Source organism: Zosterops lateralis, assembly GCF_965231275.1.
Source record: "Zosterops lateralis genome assembly, chromosome: 5".
Taxonomy (NCBI): Eukaryota; Metazoa; Chordata; class Aves; order Passeriformes; family Zosteropidae; genus Zosterops; species Zosterops lateralis.
The window spans coordinates 24998876-25019331 of NC_139766.1; the positions used below are offsets into that span (position 1 = coordinate 24998876).

General features: G+C 37.2%; 1 protein-coding gene across 2 annotated transcripts; it reads right to left on the reverse strand.

Moving 5' to 3' along the window:
* Positions 1-4728: 4728 nt before the first annotated feature.
* YIPF7 (Yip1 domain family member 7) lies at positions 4729-18951 on the reverse strand. 2 transcript variants are annotated; one of them, XM_083860720.1, is made up of 7 exons: positions 18859-18951; positions 17273-17389; positions 16489-16655; positions 14425-14570; positions 9807-9988; positions 7477-7574; positions 5632-5729 (listed from the first exon to the last, which is right to left on the reverse strand). In XM_083860720.1, exons 2-6 carry the CDS (start codon positions 17386-17388, stop codon positions 7493-7495), a joined length of 693 nt encoding a protein of 230 aa, XP_083716846.1. In that variant the 5' UTR covers position 17389; positions 18859-18951; the 3' UTR covers positions 5632-5729; positions 7477-7492. The 2 variants fall into 2 exon arrangements, with proteins under 2 accessions (XP_083716845.1, XP_083716846.1); XM_083860719.1 differs by lacking the exon at positions 7477-7574 and having other exon boundaries at positions 4729-5729.
* Positions 18952-20456: the final 1505 nt, after the last annotated feature.

The following is a 20456-nucleotide window of genomic DNA, read 5'->3' on the forward strand; positions in this document are numbered from 1 at the left end:
TCTTAGTGTATTTTCTAGAAGGTAGATGGAGCATCAAAGGATGTAGGGTGCAGACTGTTAAATAGAAAGATTATGACTAAAACCATGAACTTGGAACCAGAAACCAGGAGATAAAATATCAGAAAGAAGAATTTTGGCTTAGAAACAGAGCAAGAAGAGATGCTACAGGTCAGAATTGAGAACAACCACCAATTTACTAAGCTGAAGAGCAAAGCCAGAACCCAGCAAAACTCCATATTATGCATTTAAAGCTGAGATGAGAAGCTGCCAGTGCTTGAGCTAGACAAATTATGGCCAGTCAATGTCCAGAGATGAGGGTTAAATAAACTAGAAAATAATCAAAGGAATAAAATTGTAGCCAGAGTTTACGTTATGCAACCACACATTGAGAGGTCTTCTTATGCTTGATTGGTACCACTGTATATACCCAGAATCTTACGTGGGCGAACAGCCTTCTGGGACACTGCCTGTGGTAGCCTGGTGGCTTTTTTGCACTTCGCACAAGCTCAGGAGTGCTTGTCAAGAGGTTGTCAGGAAAACAAACAAAATAGACATTGAGCTCAGACCTCAGTGGCTTTTGTTGGGATAGACTGAACTTTGTGCTCTTAAAAATCTCTGCAAAGTGGTGGCTTCCCACGTGGTCTGTTATGTTTACAACTATGAGTGTTTGGTGTTTTGTGACCTCTTCTCACTCATTACCACTTCACTTAATGTCCTGGCAAAGGAAGGGTAATGATTCTTTTTTTTTTGCAATTGTAACTGAAATGTTACCAGAGCAGAGAGTACATGTTGGCCAAGGTCTTCATTATGCAACTGTATGCAGATCACTGTGAATTGCATCGTCCATCTAGTTCAGTGATGCAGCACCAAGGTCACTGGGCAGCTTTAAGCTAATGATGCGACCATAAGTCTAATAAATGTGCTTGGTAATCACAGCAAATGTATTGTCATTGTCGCAGATGTTATTCTTTCAAAAGCACTTGGCAAACAACTAAAACACAGCCCTTGCGTTTGCTGTGACCTCTCCTAAGAATGCACCATCAGGAACGTTGAGGAGATGAGACTGTTTAAGAAGACAAGACAAGGCCAACAGCTACAGAAGGGGTACTGCTCATAGCACATAGCATAGTTTGCTTAGAATAAACAGGCAAGAGGCTAACACAACATGAATCAGTGAAATTTGGATAGAGAGTAGATTTTGGAAAGGAACTCATATCCCTGAGTGATAGCAACACAGGTAGAGATCAATTTCTTATTTCAATGATCTAGGCAGGTTGACATTAATTATGCAGTTGATTTTTTTAGCCATCATGCTTCAGTAACCCATTACTTGCTGATGCAGTAGCCTTTTGTTATCTTTCAGGAAATACATTAGCCAGTAAATGCATTCTGTCACCATGAGCTTTGTCATTACGTGCAGTGATTCCCCACAGGGCTTATCAAATGCTGCAATTGCTGTTTCTTTGGAAGGATATACATCATCTCACAGCCTGAGTTCAACAGATGGTTGATACAACGCCCTGAAAAGTGGAAATCTACTGTTCATAACTTGTTGCAGCTCCAGTGTCTTGCACCCTATCATATATATGCATATCTCTATTTTTACATATGTATGTGGATATTATATATTCTTTTGTACTTCATGTATTATTTTCTGCCAGGCATGAAGAAGCCCACAATGGTCTGACCACTAAATACGCTCTTGAAAATAAGGGGGGAAAAGGAACTTTAAAACTGGCACAGTTTCTTGAATTCTTGCTTCTTTTATATCGATGGTTGATAGAAATAAAGATGAGTAATTCAGCCTTACTGTAAAATTCACTTAAGATCATTCAGTGAACAGAAAATGCCAATATGTGAAGATGGCTCTTTAGCAAGGCACTGAAATGAAATGGTGGCAAGAGAGGTCTGAGTCAAGACACAGAGCTGTCTTTTCTCATTCTCAAATGACATAAACAACACAGTCATGAAATGAGGTCACTGTTTTGTAAATAAGCCTTCTGTGGCTTGTAAGCTAAAAACACTGGAAAAATATTACCCTTTGCTAATGGAACTTTTCAACAAGAAGCACAACACGTTCCCAATTCAATGTGTCAGCAGCTTTCTGCCCTCAATTCAGCTTACCAACAGTTAAACCATTCAAGGTCATATTATACCCTATTAGAGATGACATGTGACAAAATGATTTTTGATAAAGAGAGGAACTTTGGTACTACAGAAGTGGCCAGAGAGAGGAGGTCTCCGGATGCAACCTGACATTTTGTCAGCAGCTGCTAGTCAGATATAAAACTATTTTATTGCCCTTGCACAGTCAGCCATATGCTATAGTTTCCTCTCACCTGGAATAAGTTCACTTTCATACCCCCCTGCATTTAGTTGCAATAGAACAGCAAAATGTTTATATTACAGCAGAATGCTGCATGCTTTTTTCTGTGGATGACCTTGAGTATGCCTAGCATACAAGAAGTGCAGTGCAAGGCAGGCAAACACTTTTTCTCCTACACCTGTGCCATACTGCCTGCATCCAACACTTATATCATCCTTTGAATTAAAAGAAAGGGCCTATGTAAATGCCCATTTTTGTGTGTGAATGCACATTCAGAATATTTAATGTGCATGAAATGAAGAACAAGAAACCAAAGACAGATTAGAAAACGTCATTCTCCAAAACCAAATTATTTTTCCCTTTATTTTCTGAAAGTTATTGGTAAGTCTCATGATTTTTTTTAACTCTTTGGGATGGGAAGCCTGAATTAAAAATCAGTATGTGACCATTACTATTTTGTAATCCTCTCTTTTCCAAGTTGAAAGCAACAGTTTGTCAACCTTGTATTTAAAATATCATGGAAAAAGAGGAGGCAATTAAATATGAGGGCCCAAGCAAGAGAAAATTCAAGAAAACTAGATGGTGTTGGGAAAGTCTGTCCAGAAAGTCAGAACAAGAGCTTATTACTAAATATACATGTTTTAAAGTGATCTTAGATCAAAATTACATTTATTTTTTGATGAACTAACAGTTTGTGATAGTGACCATAATATTTTTAGATTTAGGAAGTACACACAAGACTAACATGGTCAAAACGATCACCATGGCTATGCTGACCTTCAGAAAGGAGAGCTGGGTAATAATGAGGAATCTTATTTCAAAGAAGTAGGAGGACATCTAAGACAGTTAAACCCTCCCAGTCAGCATAGAGACTCCTGAAGGACACCATATGGGAGCACAGCACCAGCATGTACCACTTACTGGAAATCCCTTGGGAACAGTTAAAAGGAAATTGGCACAGAAAAACAGTAAAGCAAGGGAAGTTACTGGAATTAAGATCTTAGCATTCAAAGTTATGAAGATGTGTCTCAGTGAAGAAAAGAAAGAAGTTACAAATTCTAAGATAATAAACATAAAACTATAATTAGACTACCATTTGCTTTGCAAATGTTGTGGCAAAATTTCAAGGTGTTCATTTTTCCCATAAATAGTTTGACTTGTCTATGACATCAAAAGAGAAATTGATGACTCAATTCACTGCTTCTCCTGTCACGCAGATCAGTATGAAAACGAACATAAAGTGCTGCAGAATAGAGCTATTTTATACTTGTTTTAGACAGTATGAATGATAATGGGAAGTGTATGACAAAAATGGATCTAAATGTTTCTAAACCATCTTTTCTCAACTCTACAACTAGTGCGACCATATGAATCTGTCCCCATTCAGACATGAGAATGCCATTAACATATGGTAAATCAAAGTGCCTGATCTTTATATCCATACCCTGCAGTCACTTGACATGTTTATCTGTGCCTTATTACTGTCAGATTTATTCCCTGATACAGCAGGGCCAAATTTGTCATGTTTACAATTGCTGATCTTCCAAATTCACACAATTCCTGCTTACATGCAACTAGATCCTGCCTAGTTATAGCCACAATCTGCTCCAGGGTCATGCCTCCAATTTGGCCTCTCTGTTCCCATTTGCATAGCCTTGCAGTAAAGAAATGGATAAATGCAGAATTTTTTTTTTTTCCATAAATGAGTTGTGATTTTTTAAGGAATTAGCTAAGTATATGTTACCTTTTGTTTACTCCTCATGACCTCTACTCTGAACTAGTTCCACTGGAATTCAGTAAAATGAATTCCAGAATGGCTTGCATTAGAGTTCTTAAAAAAACCCCAAATATGACAGCAATGGGAGATATTTTTACCAAAGGCTCTTGCAATTCAGAAAGAGAGTCACTAACTTGAGGACAAACTGGTCATCTAATTTACCTCTGACCTGAAAAGGATTAGGAATACAATTACTTTTATGTATCCTTGAGCAGCTTTGCCATATTAAGCTTCTGCCAATGTACTTGCAGCATCAGGACCCTCTGTCCCAGAATCACTGGCCCTCTGTCTAGGAAGAAATTATTTTGTAAACAATTCACCAAAGAGTTCAAAACAATCAATCGAGGATAATCAAAATCATAAGAATACGCATCAAAAAGACAGACACCATAAGACACTTCATTATAAGAAACAATCTACTACCATTTATTTCCCTCAATTTTCCATTTATTTGATCTATTTACTTTTCCTAGCTCGTTCTGCATCTACCTTCATTTTCTCTTCTACTTCAGACTTAGACTTTTTCTTGTTGTGACTGCACCCATCTCCAATTCCTCTTGATGGCTCAGTATTTCTAATATTATATTTTATAATATCATCTTGTACATTCTGTCCTTTATTTCCATTATATAAATGTTTGGTTCCCCTAAAAATAAAAAAAAAATCTAAGAGATTTTTGAGGGGCAGATAAAATTATGGAGATTTTTGTTTTGCCTGTTCAAATACAATTCTGTCTTTCAGGATACATTTTTATGGATTGCCTTTACTTTGTGTGGTGCTTTCCTGCAGTTACAGCAGGCAGTGTTTTAGTGAAAATTTTAAAATATAACATTACTGTGCATTAAAAACAGTACAATGGTGTTTTGGACACCACCACCTCTTAAAAAAAAAAGAAAAAAGAAAAAACAAGACATCATTTCTAGGTTCCCTCTGCTGTATCAGAGTCAATTCTTCAATGTCACAAAAGAGGGTCATTCAGTCTTCTGTCACAAAAAAATCCCAAACCCAAAAATATAAATTCTGGATATTAATTAGTAATTATATGAGATGGCAAGCTGTTTTTTTTTTTTAACAAATAAATATGCATTTTCACTTGATTTACTATGTCCATTAAATATTTACATAATTGCCTCCTAGTTACTCTCAAGCATATGTATTATAATATAAATACTCAGGACAGGATTTTTTATTTTAATTATCATTTATTTCTTTTTTTTCACTTTTACTGCCTTCTCAATACAATTTCTTTTCTTTAAGCTGCAAGACTGTCAAAACACCATTATTTTAAGGCCATCTACCTGTTAGCTTGATTTTTTTATTTCATTATCAGCCATTAGAAAAAAAAACAGTGAGTCATCGAATCTAATTTTGTTAATGGAACTTAACACAACTCTAGGCAATCTGAAAATAAGTAAATAAGCCCTTGTCCCTCCAACAATGATAAACAGACTGTAAGAAGACTATCAGAAAACTGTTAGAAGTGCAAAAAGTCCATAAAGTAAAGCACATGGGTATGCAATCAGGAGCTGCTGTCCTTCCATAGCCAATGCAGACGTAAAAATTTTGGAGGCTGATAAACTGCACCATCCAATAATAAACAGAGCTAGCACAGTTCCTGGGATCCCCCTAGGAGAAAACAAAAAACACAAAAGAAATGTGACGGAATCCACCTCTTATTAAATGTAACATCAAATCTTACCAAACCCAAGTTCATGTCTGGCACCATGTCTTTGATAGGTAACACCCAATGGAAGAACCAAAAACTAGAACTAACTGAACTAATGAAAGTCAAGCATGAAAGCAAATTAAAATTGTAACCATAAACCAAAAAGTAATATGTTCAGCATGGATAAAAGCTTCATCAGAACTATTGCTAAAAGGACTATATATTTACAAATAAATCTTCTGGGTCTCCAGCAGATGCAGCTGCTAAAGCTTAATATTACTTTTAGCCAAGTTCCTATTTTAGCCAAAATCATCTTACAGGAATTGCTAGGTTCTAAAACGACACTACAGACCTATCTGATGATCTGGAGGAGTTGCATTTTTGTAACAGAGAGAACAGATTTTAACAGTGCCTTAGATACTCAGAGAGGCTCTGAAAGACTCACACCAGCTGGATGGGCAAAAAGGTCTCCCAGGAAAAAGCTTGACTGGCCTTTTAAAAAAGGGAGCACACTGAGCATAAAGTAAGGAGCAAGAAAAGAACCACCAAGGAAAATATTTTGCTTGTCTTGGCATCCTTCTCTGAACACTGAAAGGACTGTGGCTTTCCACCTTACTTCTTAGTGACAGCTGAGCCCTTTTGAAGTTATACTGTACTCCCTTTCAAGAGCAGGGAGGCCTGGAGAACTGATGATTACGGGACTACAGTTAAAAGCCCACTGAAATACTCCTGCAGATTATAGAGGGCTTACTATTAAACCCTGTGGGAACAAAATCTTGCCAATAAATAATGTTTCACATATGCTTTATTTGCACTCCATTTGCAGCCTGCTTCTGTAAAATGCATGAGATCATGTGCATAATACACTGCTGAAGTACATAATAAGATAGTACTTTACACACTTTTTGCTGTGTCAGTCTCAAGGACTTTGAGAAAGAATAAACCTCTGCCACTTCCTAAAGGCCTTCCTGGTGCCCCACTCTTCCAAAGCACCAGCATAATAGAAGCAGAAGGGAAAAACAGACTATGCATACATACTCAGGTAGTCCTTTTATCAGATATTATCTCTACTAATATAATTATTGCATCTAAACCATGATAAATAAAGCTGTCCTCATATAATTGACTTAGTTTACTTAATGCATTTCCATCACATAAAATAGTTGATTTCTTAGCAATCCAGTCACCAGGCCGATAAGGTACTTGGGTCAGCTCTTGGGCCTTTAAGGGAGGAAGGAAAGAAGTGATTTTATGGTGACTCAGCACCACATTGCAACTTCAACAAGTTAAAAATAAAACATTATAGACCATGTGATTTAATATTTTAAATTTAAGTGTTATTTAAACCTATATAGTGATATTTAGGAAAATCTACTGGGCTTTGCAAAGCAAATTCCTGGCCTCTCCTCCAAGAAGAGATGCTAAGTTGCTCACCTAAACAGACCCAGAAATTCAGAGCTGGTATGGATGGCTCTTTGAGCAGGTGCCCATGCTGGCAGAGGCATGGGATGCAATAGGAACATACTGTGCAATGACAATTTTCAGCTAACATAATGACTCTTTAGGGGGCTATCACGATGTGGCAAAACTCAGAGCTGTGGCTGCTCTGCCTTGCACTGAAGTCCAACGGCCTCTCATGGTTTGTTTCACGACTGGCAGAGAGCAGGATGGAAAGGTGGCATAAAATAGGAATCGCTGTGCACTTACAAATTCAGTCTTCCATCTAACGATGTGTTACTGCTAAAAAGAATGGTTTGGCAGAGAGCTTTGTGTCTGGCATGTCCATGAGGGTCAAATCCTCTAGCCTGGGAGAAGGGCAAAAAGCACATGTCATGCTTACAGTGACCAAGAGGATTGAGGCTGTATTGGTGTAAGTTTGAGATGAAGGGACACGTGAGCGGACCCTTTCCACTTCTCTTTCTCTCACATCCTGCAGATGCTGTCACCAAATGAGTCCTTTGATTCACCTGGGTCTAAGAATTTCTTCCTTCATGCTTACATTCATTTCCTTCACTCTTTAGTTAAGGAAGTAGCTTTACCACCCTATTTGGTAATTTCATATTAAAGAATTGTTGCTTTCTGCAGGAAAAAAGTCTATTGAAGTTTCTCCCAGAAAGATGGCCTAATAAACTTAGGCTCACACATGATAACAGCATAGATGGGCACAAACAAATCTAGTTCCATGCAAATTTGAGTAAGAGAACTGATTTTCTCCTTGGTACTATTCAGTAGCCCAAATGTCCCATATTTTGCTTTATTTAGTTACAGGGAAATAGATAATCATGGTAATTGAAAATCATTAGATTACTATGTATCTTTGCCATAGATAAGTGCATTATCTTATGTATATTTTTAGTGAAAAAATTTCAGATTATTTCTTTGAACTTTGAAAGAGAAGTAATGTTTTTCATAAATATTTTTTTAAATTGTGAATGTATTGCTCTTTCTTTTATAATTTAAAAATTAATTTAAAAAAATAAAATGTATGTTGGATTTAAAAGTTGCCACATTTTTAATAGCATGTTTGCAATAATTAACCTTGGTACTTTCTGTGTTCAAGAAGTTTCATATACCAAATGAAAAAGGACTGCAGATCCCTGTCAATAGGTACTTAAAGTTATCAATTCATTTTAAAAACACCAGTTCAATTTTGTAAATCTATCACATTTTAGCATTTATAGATTTTCAAAAGATGTGCTTTCTGTAAATTCACAGCATTTTACAAATGTGTAGTGTATGCTTGAGAATTCCATGTAACAGAAAACCGTACCCTGCGCAGTAGTAACAGCTGGTTTGGAATTCATCCATCTGTCTCATGATTATGTATCTGCACATTTTATTAGGCTGGATTATTAAACAGGTTAATCAAAAAAATATGGGAAGTGTAGAAGAACAAAGAATAAGCAGCTCCTTCAGTGTCACTATCATCCATCTTATCAAGGACAGCTCAGAAACACTTTAATACATGGAATACGGTCAGGCTAAGCCATCATAGCTTCACAGAAACATGCAATAAGAATTTTGTCAAAACTTCATTCCACCACATGATTTCCTTTTAAGAAACCCTATCTATCTATCTATCTATCTATCTATCTATCTATCTATCTATCTATCTATATGGAAGAATTATGTTTTTCCAAAGAAAACAAACAGGGGCATTTTCTCGTTCATCAGCTGCTAGGTTCCATATGTTACAGATTGGAGAGTTTAAAATATGAGAGAACAAAAAAGACTAAGGAGAGAAAGCATCATTAATAACATGTCAACAATAGGTAAAAGCACTGCTCAGGGCCTTCAGGCAAGATCTGGAACTTGCTTGTACTTTGCTGTGTGTGAACAGGGAGATAAACACTGTGTCTCAAAGAGCTTACTGAATGAGGAGGAATGAGAGGTTTGCCAAAAACGTTTCCTATTCAGAGAATATGACTGAACAACCCCCTACATATGCACAGATAAATACACCACTACACATTTGGTTTTTCACAGTATTCAGTTATTTTCAGTGGTGCAATTGCACCAGAACTATACCTCAAAATATACAAGTCTACTGTATCTTAAACACTTGTCCTGATTCTCCACATCATTAAGGGTTACTTGGCTATTTCAATCTGTACCATAGAAGTCAGTAGGAAAAGAAACATAAAGATAGGAGGGCCTGATGCTATGAACAAAAAAGAAACAAGAGAACCAGCTGTATCAACCCAAAGTTTAGCAGTTGCTTTCCAAATTGATACCTGAGTTTGGCCACTGTTGCCTCTGTAAAACAAAAGTCACAACTGAGGCTGCTGCAAAAATCAACAGCACTCTCAGTCCAAGTGTAGAGCACTGGAATTAAAGTCTTGAATCAAATTAATGTATGCCAGCCCTCTCAAATACAGTCCAGTTTTGTCTATTTCCACCTATACATACAAACAAAATGGTGTTACAGTTTCAGAAGCCAAAATTTACTATGTGACCATTTATAAAATGTTTTGCACAACCAGTCAACTGACTTACTGTCCTTCATAGGACTCCTGTTGCCATAGAGTGGTACTTACTGTAGTGAGAAGACAACTGCAGAAGAGGACAGGATGACCATGGGCAGCAGGCAGTAGCCCAGGACACTTGCAACGCAGCCGTGCGAGACTCCCGAGGTGCTCATCAGGTTCAGCAGGGCGTGCATGGCCAGGCACCCGATGGCACTCATCCCATACACGTAGCCAAAATGAACTTTTCCTGCCTGGAATAAATACAAGGAAGCATGAGGTGACAGGAAGTGAGCAATGATCACGAAGTGCTAGCAGAAGACAGATTTAGGTTTAGGTTTATTTCTTGTTATCGACATTCTCTCTGCTTCACCTACCTCAGTTCAGTTGTGAACCACAGATGATACTTTTGGGTGATTTTTGCATAAAAATAATTCCAAGGAGCAATTGACAAATGTGCTTGTTGGTAACTTTTAAGTCTTACTGTCATTGGGCTCTGAACACAACTGGAATTGGTTGGGAGACTTGGGAAAGTTTAACAGGCAACAAACTAAGAAGACATTATGGAAAGAATATTTTAGTCATTAAAAATCAGTTTAGGCTCAGGAAATATCTTTTCAATAAGTGTATATGGGGTTGTAAAAGAGTGTCCTAAGTAATATGATGACCCAGATTACCTGATATGCTTCACATTTTATTACAAACCTTCAGCTTTAAGCAGGTCTGCAAAAAATCTGGAAAAATTTGTTTAAATTATGGTGGTTTTCAGGGCAAATGTGACTGTTCTTCCTCATGACTACTATGAGAAAAAAACATCTCTGTGCATAGACCAATGCAACATGTTCATTTCAACATAAAACTCAGTAGTAACTGTCAGCTTGTGTTCTTTTTTTGTTCTAATGAATAAAAAAAATCCCACATTTTTTTCCTTCTAGGTTTTATTCCTTTGTTTGAATTTATTGCCTATGAAAGGTACCAGCCTGGCAGCCTGGAGCTTGATGTTTTCTAATTTATACACAAAGCTAGTAAAACAGGCAACTGTGGCCACAGCACCACCAATTCCTTCATCTCCTGCCATCATTTTGAAGGATCACCTCCAGGCATAAGGGCATTGTTCACTCCCCAAAATAAACAGTCACAAAAGACTTAAATATGTTTTTGTCTCTCTTCGAGCTCCTAACAAATTAAATACTGAATTTTGGCTATGCAATACTGTCATTTCACATCTGTACATCAGAAAAACATTCATAAATCAGAAACCTGGTTTTTTTTTCTTGGAACTTTGTATCCTAATTGTAAAATGCACCCGTGAAGGAGAAATTTCAGACCTGGAACTTGACCATTAACTCAGAATCATGGAGTAAACTTCTCAAATGAGGGGCGACTATGCATCACCTTCATGATACATAATAAGGTATATGTACATGCATAAAACACAAGTGTGTTTGTTCATACACACACACACACACAGAATCTATATGTTGCATACACACTATATTATATAAATATATATATTTCATATGATAAACCACATAAGACTCAAAACTAATAGATAGTCTCAGTTTCCTAATAATGTTGGAGCTTACGGTTGGACTCTGTTTTTTGGGATTAGACAGAAATTTTGTTGAAGCTTTTACCATGTTTTGTGATACTTGCTAGTTTATCTCCCATGAGGGCTAAGGAGGATTGAGAACACCTCTGACTTTACTTATCCATACATTTTAATGAAATCTGGGGCAAATCACCTTTGAGGACCCATCTCTGCCCTCTCTTCCTGTATCTGTGCATGTTGAAATTGATCAGTGGATGCCAGCAGTATTTCAGTTGGACAGACATAAAGCAACACTACAGGGATGGCCTCACCTAGTGATAACACAGCTTGAAAGTCCTGATGCTGCAGGTTGGTGGCAACTCACCAACTCTCATTGGAGAGCAGTGCATGAATGTGAAAGGCAACCTGAGTGAGTAAGGCCTGACTTTACATCAGCAACATTATCTTGCTGCAGACTGACCTGGCTCACTGCTGAGCTCTCCTCTGGTCCCCATCCCCAAGGTTGCGCCAGGTACAGTCAGGTTGCCTATATCCTTCCAGCATTCTGGCCTTTTCCCCATTACTGTCTTCTACCATAAAGAATAATCTATTCCTGAAATAACAGGATAAGAAATCTTCCTATTTAAGTACAGACTTCTTTTGCTGGCATTTGCATAGTAGTGGTATAAAATAATCAGGAAAAAATTGCTTGAACAAATAAAATTAATGATAGCTAGAGATAGTGTGGGACAGCAAGACTATCTCAGATGATTACCAACTAGAATTTCTATCATTAAGGATATGTATTAAGTTTAACATCCATAATGGTTTGGGGCAGCCTTTGCTATGTACCAACTAAGTAAAGTTCTGTCTCAAAACAGATGCATCAACTACAAGCTATATTTTAGACTGTTTCAGTGTATTTAACTGTTCTACAGCACTATTTCTTTATTAGCTTAGTTTAAGATTAAAAAATTCCTGAGCCAGAGATAAAGGGGGAACTAGCACCAGCAGCTAGCTGAGAATTATGGTTGGTGAAATATTGGATTTGTGGTGCAAGGATACGAGAGAAGAAGAAGAAGAAAAAAGGCAGCTGAACACGTTGGTTCTGATTTTAAGTCTTACTTAACATATGTAAATATATTGACTCACACACACAGGAATACTTCCAGTTCACAGCGTTGAAAGTAAAAACCAGAATCAGGCTTGATTAGTCTGACAGGCTTTGATGAATGGAAAGAGCTAAATTTGTCCTGCAGAAGGAGCAAGGTTAGGAGAAAATCAGACTTTGCATTCTTGTTTGCACCTGCTTGGAGTGAGTACCACTACCTTTAGCTGAAGTGGATGAGGAAGTCTGATTTCATACAAATGACAGTGTAAAATGCAAAGTAGGTGAGACTTGGGCTTCTGCTAAATTTTGTTCTGCCATTGTTTCTCTATCTATAGAGCTGCCCTGTTTTATACTAACATGAGGAAGAACAAGTCCTGCTGCCAGCCTAGCAGCCCTTTCCTCTTTTTCTCTGAAAGAACTGCTACCCTTTGAAGAATATCTTTGCATAATTTTCCATAGCTAAAAGGCTGAAACTAAAGAAAATGTATACATTATTTTTAGAAACAAGCTCTCAACCAAATTATGTTCTTGGTACTTTCAGAAGATACTTATTTAAGTAGAGAAGGATATCATAGTTTACACAGCTGAAGAGACACATTATTTAAATACATCTGAGATAAAATGGTAGCCTGAATTTCTAAGATAAACCCATAGACTTACTGCAGTGAAGTTATGAGCAAAATCTCTGGATTGTATCAGAGGTGTTCTGCTGCTCTAAAACTGGAGCATTGAAAATACTTGGTTTTCTAATGACATCTAAAATGTGTAATATCTCAGAAAACGTATGATAATTAAAGTAATTTATTTCAATAATAAGAGTTTATTATTCGTTATAATTGTTTTCTCCCTGTTTCTCAGGGAGAAAAATCAACAGGAAACATTTTTACCATTCTTTCTTTTGGCTTTCCTTTCATTTTATTGATTATAATTAATTCAACTTTCTCTTCTTACTTCCCTCATACATTTATTTCTCCAGGTGGAAAATAGACTGTCTTCTCTAGCTTGCCACCTTCTTTTCCTTTTATTCCCTCTCCTTCTGCTCCTTCCACCCTTTTAAAAGATTTTTATTTTTATAGGAACATAAATAATAATACTACTTGCCATTTATATTGCAGTTTGCACATTCAAGGTACTGCACTGACATTAAAAATTGAGTAAGATCTTTCAAAAATCTTCTGATTCAGCACTATTTGTCACAGAGGAAATGGAGAATTAGAGCCCCTTTCCTCTCACCTCAGTTGCAGGGCAGTAAAGCCCTTCCCAGAATGGTCCCACCTTATCTCTGTCTGATGAATTGCTGTCGGCAGTCAGAGCTGTACTTCAGCAACACTGGAGAGCCCCTGTTGCCAGTGATATATGGATGAATTTGGAGCTCTGTACAACCCTGTTAAACTTTCCTCCTGAAGGAAAGCTATGTTCATAAAGAAGAAGGAGGTCAAATACAGGCTATTATATTTTGTTAAGCAGACAACATGGAACAAAGAATACAAAATAAGAAAGTACTAGCAACATTTATAGGAAGGTATTGCAAATTTAAGGGGGTGCGGGGAAAAAGACTGTTTCCATCTCTTTTCTCTAATTATTCCAGTTGTGTAAAGATTTTTTTTTAAGTCTATGTGTCTCTTCACTCTCTAAAATAACATTGAAAGAAGCTAATTTCAAAAAAGTAAACAAGAGTGTTAGGAACACAGGGCTAGCCTGCTATTCCTTTTTATTCCCTCCTTTAAAGCCTGTTCAGAGCCTCTCCAGATTATATATGGCGCAGATCTGCCCTTTTGTTCATATTAAATCCCACCCCAAAAATGGTGTGATCTCTTCTTTCCACTGGAATCAATACATCACTTTATCTGTGTCACCTTTACATTACATTCAAATTTTATGCAGGTACTTACAAAGTAGGAAGAATTTTTAATACATAATCCCAGAACAACTGGCAGCAAATTACTTTTTTTATGCCAGTACTACATCTTCTGCAACTTCACACTCATTATCACCTAGGCAAGAGCTTGTCAGAAAACAAATCACTGAAGATTTCTACAACATCCTACCATCAGCAATGTTGCTCCAAGGGCCAAACAGAAAACCATAGGTCCGGTGAGGTCTGTCTCATTCATAATGCTGCCATCTGCAGGCTTCATTGGGTTTAGAACTGTTAATGTTTTTTGCCATATATGCTCAAAATTGATCCCAAGTTCTGCAAAAAGAAATTTCAGGAGTTTGTGAATTCTCACAAGAAAATGCTTTTACAAAAACCCATTAGAAACCACAAAACTACAAACAAATGCTTCGATGAATATAATATTGTAGGATGACATATTCTGTAGTAGGAACATAATGTCCCTGCTATATACTGAGATATATTTGAGAGTCAGTTCTCACACTAAATTGGAATATTAATTTATTAAATCTGATTTTAGGCAATGAAAGAAAAAATGGCCTCATTATTTTTGAGTTATTATTTGCTTTTCCTATATTTAAAACACACGTATCTAATGCCACATGCCACACCAGCTTAGATGTTGGAAACCACGTTAATTAACAGTAACTGCAGAATTTAAGATACTCTGCAACACTGAGGACAGATACGTATGCTTTAATTCTGGAAAATCTGACAAGAAATGTGTCTTAAGCTTGCACTGCCAAAAGCACTTAAAAATTACATTTGTCCCTGCAAGGCAAGTTCACACTACTTTTTATGGTGCTTTATAAGTTTGGGTGGGGTATTTTGTTTGTTTGTTTGGGGTGGGGTTTTTTTTGTTGTGTGGTTTTTGTGGGGTTTTATTTGTTTGGTTGGGTTTTTTTGGTTTTTTGGTGGGGTTGATTTGGTTTTTTCTTTGTGTGGGTGTTGTTGTTTTTTTGGGTTTTTTGGTTTTTTTTTTTTTTTGTTTGGGTTTTTTGGGGGCTTTTTTTTGTTTGTTTTTTTTTGGAGGGGGAATATTTGGATTTAAAAAGTAATTAGTGAAATCCCTGAAAACAGAACAAAATTCTGTCCCATTAAATGTGATGGGAATCCTGCCATTAACTTTGATCGGACGAAGCTTTATCTTATAACTTCTGGAGAAACACTTCGGCCTGCACGAGTAATCTTCTTCCCTGAGATTCTGCAGTAAGGGCAAAGTTAGGTTCAGATTTGCTGCCAGAGGGAATGAGACTGACAATGTGCTAGATCTGTTTGGAAATTCAAGTCTTTATCTTGTTCCACCTCTCTATCATCTTGACCTCAACCAAAATATTGTAAATAAAAAGCCATTCTGCATTAAGATGTGGGGTTTTGGTCAGATTTATGTGGTACACAGATAGGAATATCTCTGAAGCCTTGCAGATCACAAGCAGTAGTATTACAACATCCTTTTCCCAGGGTGAAAACTTCCCACATGGGGAGTTAAATGGTTGGAGGTCTTAGAGGTAGAGATCTAGCAGTTATCTATATCAAACAGAATGATCTTGCTGGCCTTAAGCAGTAGTAGTTGCTTTTGGGTAGTAAAAATTCCAGCTGCCTTCTCGTATGCCAAACTAGCAGGCTAAATATGCTCGTTTTACATCATGCTGAAATAATTACAGACAAATTCTCTTTTTTTTTTTTTCCCCTAATGTAGCACAAGTATTTTGCTAGCGACAAAATCAGCCACTAGCATTAGAATGGTCAATCATCATAAAGAATGACATTGCTCATATAGTTAAATGATCAACTAATTGAAAGTGAAAGCAGCTTTCTCAATTCCTTTCCCACTGAAACAAGAGACTTAGCATCTGCAAAATACTAAATCTATTACTAGATATGCAAAAAAAGAGATGATTATCCATCTTTATTAATCATAGATTTTCCAATATATATGCAGGATAAACACGAGAGGAAACAAATTTGGCAAGGCGAATGCAAAGCTATTGCTGTGCTGCCATCTAGCGGTAGCACGGTGTGCCTGCTCTGCGCCGCAAGGCTGGGTCAATCCGTGGACAATTCGGAGGAGAAAATAAATGCAGGTTTGGGGGCCAGGAGTTTGGCGAGGCTTGGCAGCTCTGCTGCAGTTTCCCCAGTGAGTTACACTAGCTAAAACAGAAAAGTTAGAGGCGCCCCCAGGAATCACGCATGTCGTCTGTGGGATTAGTTTTACCTTCTAGCAAAGGAGGTTCCTCGTCAAGGCCGTCAGTATAACCAAGCTGAGAAGGGGTGTCGGGACTGTACGCTGGCTGCAAAATCTGCCCCGTGTAGCTCTGAGGGGACGGAACCATGTCTGGTGGGACAAAAGCCCCACCTGCAGGTTGCTTTTCTGTCTGGCTCCTGGGACAAGAAGCAAAGCACAGCCAAACTCGTAACTACAACAAGAAACCTCTCAGAGTTACTCACCACGTACCACCTACACGTATCTGTTTTCAGTTTGGGGAACCTGAGGGTTTTCTGGGTACAATCCTCACTGTGGGTAATGAGCTGCTGACCGTGCCCTGCTCTCCATCACTGCAGAGCTCCTTGCCATCCTGCCAGAGCCCTGCAGCCCGCGCACCCACTGCCACAGTCAGGCATTCCGACCTTCTGCCCAGCAGTCTGCTGTCAGCCCTCACATAAATCCATACTGCTAGTGAAAGAACCACACATTCAGATTTTTTCTCGAATCTCAGAAGGATCCTAAAGAATTTCCTGTAATACGCATCCTAAATTTCACATTAATGACATGAAGCTCGGTTAGCCCTGTCAGGTAAACAACCAACCTGTAACACCTATACTAATAAAAGTAGCACAAAAATCAGATCCTTTAAAAAGAAAAATTCACTTACAAATGTCCTGCCTTTCTGAAAGTCTAGATGATATCTTGAACCTCTTTCCTGCCCCTGCAAGCCCCAAAGCCACCCCTACAACCATCATCTGTTGAAGAGGGAAGCTGAAACAACACCCACACTTACCTTCTCCTGTCACAGAGGTTTTTATCTGAGCCATAGCTGTTGTAACCTTCTTCCTGGTCCTCTATGGTATAATTAGACTGGTAAAAATCGAGGTGAAACTGCTCAAAATTTGACATTCTGGGTGGAAAAATTATTGCAAATATCAATAAAAAGCCCTTACAACAAGTCAAAATCTATTTTGAACTGTCCTAAACTTATATTAAAATCGCAAACTGTAAAGCCACAAGCTCCAGAGAGTCTTTCTGTAGAAGCTCATGATAATTTGAAAGAGAAAAAAAAAAAAGACCATTTACTTCCTTTACCTGAAACAAGAAGAATTAATCTGCTGTTACTGTAAATGACAATCTATAATAATTTAAAAGTGGTGTACAAGACTTCCTTTCTTGTTACTGTGACCAAAAATAATGCATTTTGGAAAGAAATGTATCGATAAACTATTGTTTTAAACAGTTCATTTTCCTACTTTCAATAAAAAAAATAGTAACCATATCTCACTGTTTAGAAATTAAAGTTTTAGCTATTTATGTTTTACAATATTATATCTGGCTCTCATAAAACAATAGAAAAAAGCCAGACATGTTCACAAAACCTGTGATTTCTGTTCAAGGGCACAGCTGGCACATCAGTGGTAGCAGAGAAAGATTCTTACTGGCTAGCAACATGACTGGTAAAAGACAGCATACTGGATGATTGAATTGGATTGATGATTGGATGATTCCTTGGTGAAAGAAAACATGTTAAAGAGTATCTTTCCTTCCTACTGCGTGTGTTTCACCACTTGGCTCAGGTAGTTAAACCCTTAAAACCCTTAAAACTTACCACTTGGGTAGTTAAACCCTTAAAACACACAGAGAAGTTATATAACCTGACTGATAACCATAGCCATATCCACTTTACTTAGATTTTCATGTGAGATATTAATCTCGCATAATATTTCCCATTTTTAAACTTTTGTCCTCATTTCCAACTTTCCAAATGCCATTGGCAAAATATGCAGTTGGACCTCGCAGTTATTCTTAGAGTTATATCAATATTTATCAAGCATACTCTACTTATTGGAAAGATCTTTGCAAATCTCTTTGTAAGATAAAAGTGATAAAGATTAGTATTTCATCAGGGACCTTGAAATGCTGCAAATTAGAGTTTCTGATTTTTTTCCCGTGATCAGACTAATCTTTCGGGACCTATTTCCAGATTTTACTTAGAGTTCAAAGTAGAAATTTCTCTTATATTATTTTCTTAATTGCTGATCAGTTGTGTAGGTTATCCAAATTTAGAAGAGAAACAATTTTTACATTTTGAATATGAATTAATAGAAATTAATTGTACCAAGCCATTTACTGTGCCTTTATTTTGAATTGCACACCACTTAGGCATTCGTTCAATGAAGATTTCACACGGAGCATGTTTGAAGAAACTTTAGTTGGTAGCTCTACTTCAATACTTCAGTTCCAGTAAGTATTTAACGTCCTTTGCTGTCACTATACAGAATGAAATAATTGTTTAATCAGGTATGGTTAACTCTGTATAACAGAGTTCAGAAAAGATAAATATTTTCCAAAAAAATTGGAATTAAGGTTACTTACTTTTTAAGATATTTGGTGAAAACTCCAGTCTGTTGAATTTACATGTTGGAGAAGACCTAAAATATCCTCTTGCTTCAACAGGGATGAGCTTAGTGCTATTTATAAGGTTCTAAATTTGATATTTGAACAGATGCACATGAAGGAAAAAACCTCACAACCTGTCAATATCACGGCTAGCATTTAACAAGAGCTAACAACAGTGGGCAGAGAAGGGTAGGAGCCTTCAAGGAAAACTGAAGAAAATGAACAAATATTGTTCCATATATTACAACTGAGTAATCTATATTCCTCCTTAAGTAGGTATTTATGAAGGTCTTGGTGGAGCACTCATTAGCTGACCTGTTAGACACTAAAAACTTTTAACAATGTGTAAAATCACCTGTTAAATTGGTGAGGGTAAGGGTGTATTTCCAGCACTCAGAGCCCCAGAACTGCTGTGGGATGCTCCCTGGGAACACCACGGCAGAGGGAGGGAGGGAGGCTGATGCCCTGCTGGCCCAAGTCCCCCTGCTGGTTCAGTGCCAGGGCCCTGTTCTCCAGGCATATCCCCCTGCCCCATTGCTCCTCCAGGAGCTCTTGTCCATTTCCAAAGCTGTCTCCTGAAGGGCAGTACCCACCATGCAGGACTGTTCCATAGTCCCGGCTACCAGGAAACAGTAGCACAGTACTGATTTTTAAATAGATTTTAAACTTCAAAGATGACTTTTCAATTTACACCTGCTTTTGTTTGACATACTTAACTAGCCACAACAAAGGCTGCTTTTTCCACTTCTTTATTTATTGGATAGTTTCCCAATAAACACTTGGGCTGTTAAATTTAAGGAATGGGACATGAAGTTACATGTATTATCAGGTAATAAATCTATGCCTCAGGTGCATATTCAATTCTGTGATGTTGAAGACCAAATAATTCCATTTCATTAGCAGAACAATGATGCGTTGTTAGCACATGACTTACAATGTTATAGAAGAGTTATAACATACGTGCATTTTAAAATAACTTAAAATGAACTTTACCAAGTTTTTGCTCAGTAAGTATGCCCAAGAAAGAGTACAGAAGTAAAGAATGGTGAGAAGAAAAATGTAACATTTGATTCTGCAAATTAAAGGTAATCTAACTACAGTATATATCACAGTTATTGTTAAATCTACCTCATTTACCTATTTCTAGAGTAACAGTTCATGCTGCTATTTCCACCAAGGTGATTTTCATTTTCAACTCTTAGCAAACTGCTAATCTCTATAATGTCTAATCATCTCTATTTAGATAATATGGCTTCATCCTTTTTATACTGAATCAGTGGGGTCAATGATACAGGATTAACTTCTGTCCCTCAGGAAGATAATTCAAAAATTTCTTTTCAGGAACAGAAAAATCCTGATTTGCTAGGTTTTTGCCTGTTTATTTAAACCATAAAAGTTATTTGATTACTTTTCCTGCTTTCTGTTAGAAATATAAATATATATTGTATTTCTGTACAAAAACTGGGAATAAATATCAGATAAAAAACTTCAGGGAAGGAATTTAAATAGAAAAAAATACAATGAATAGTAGTGGAACATGGTGGAATAATACTTTAATAGCCATTCAGTATACC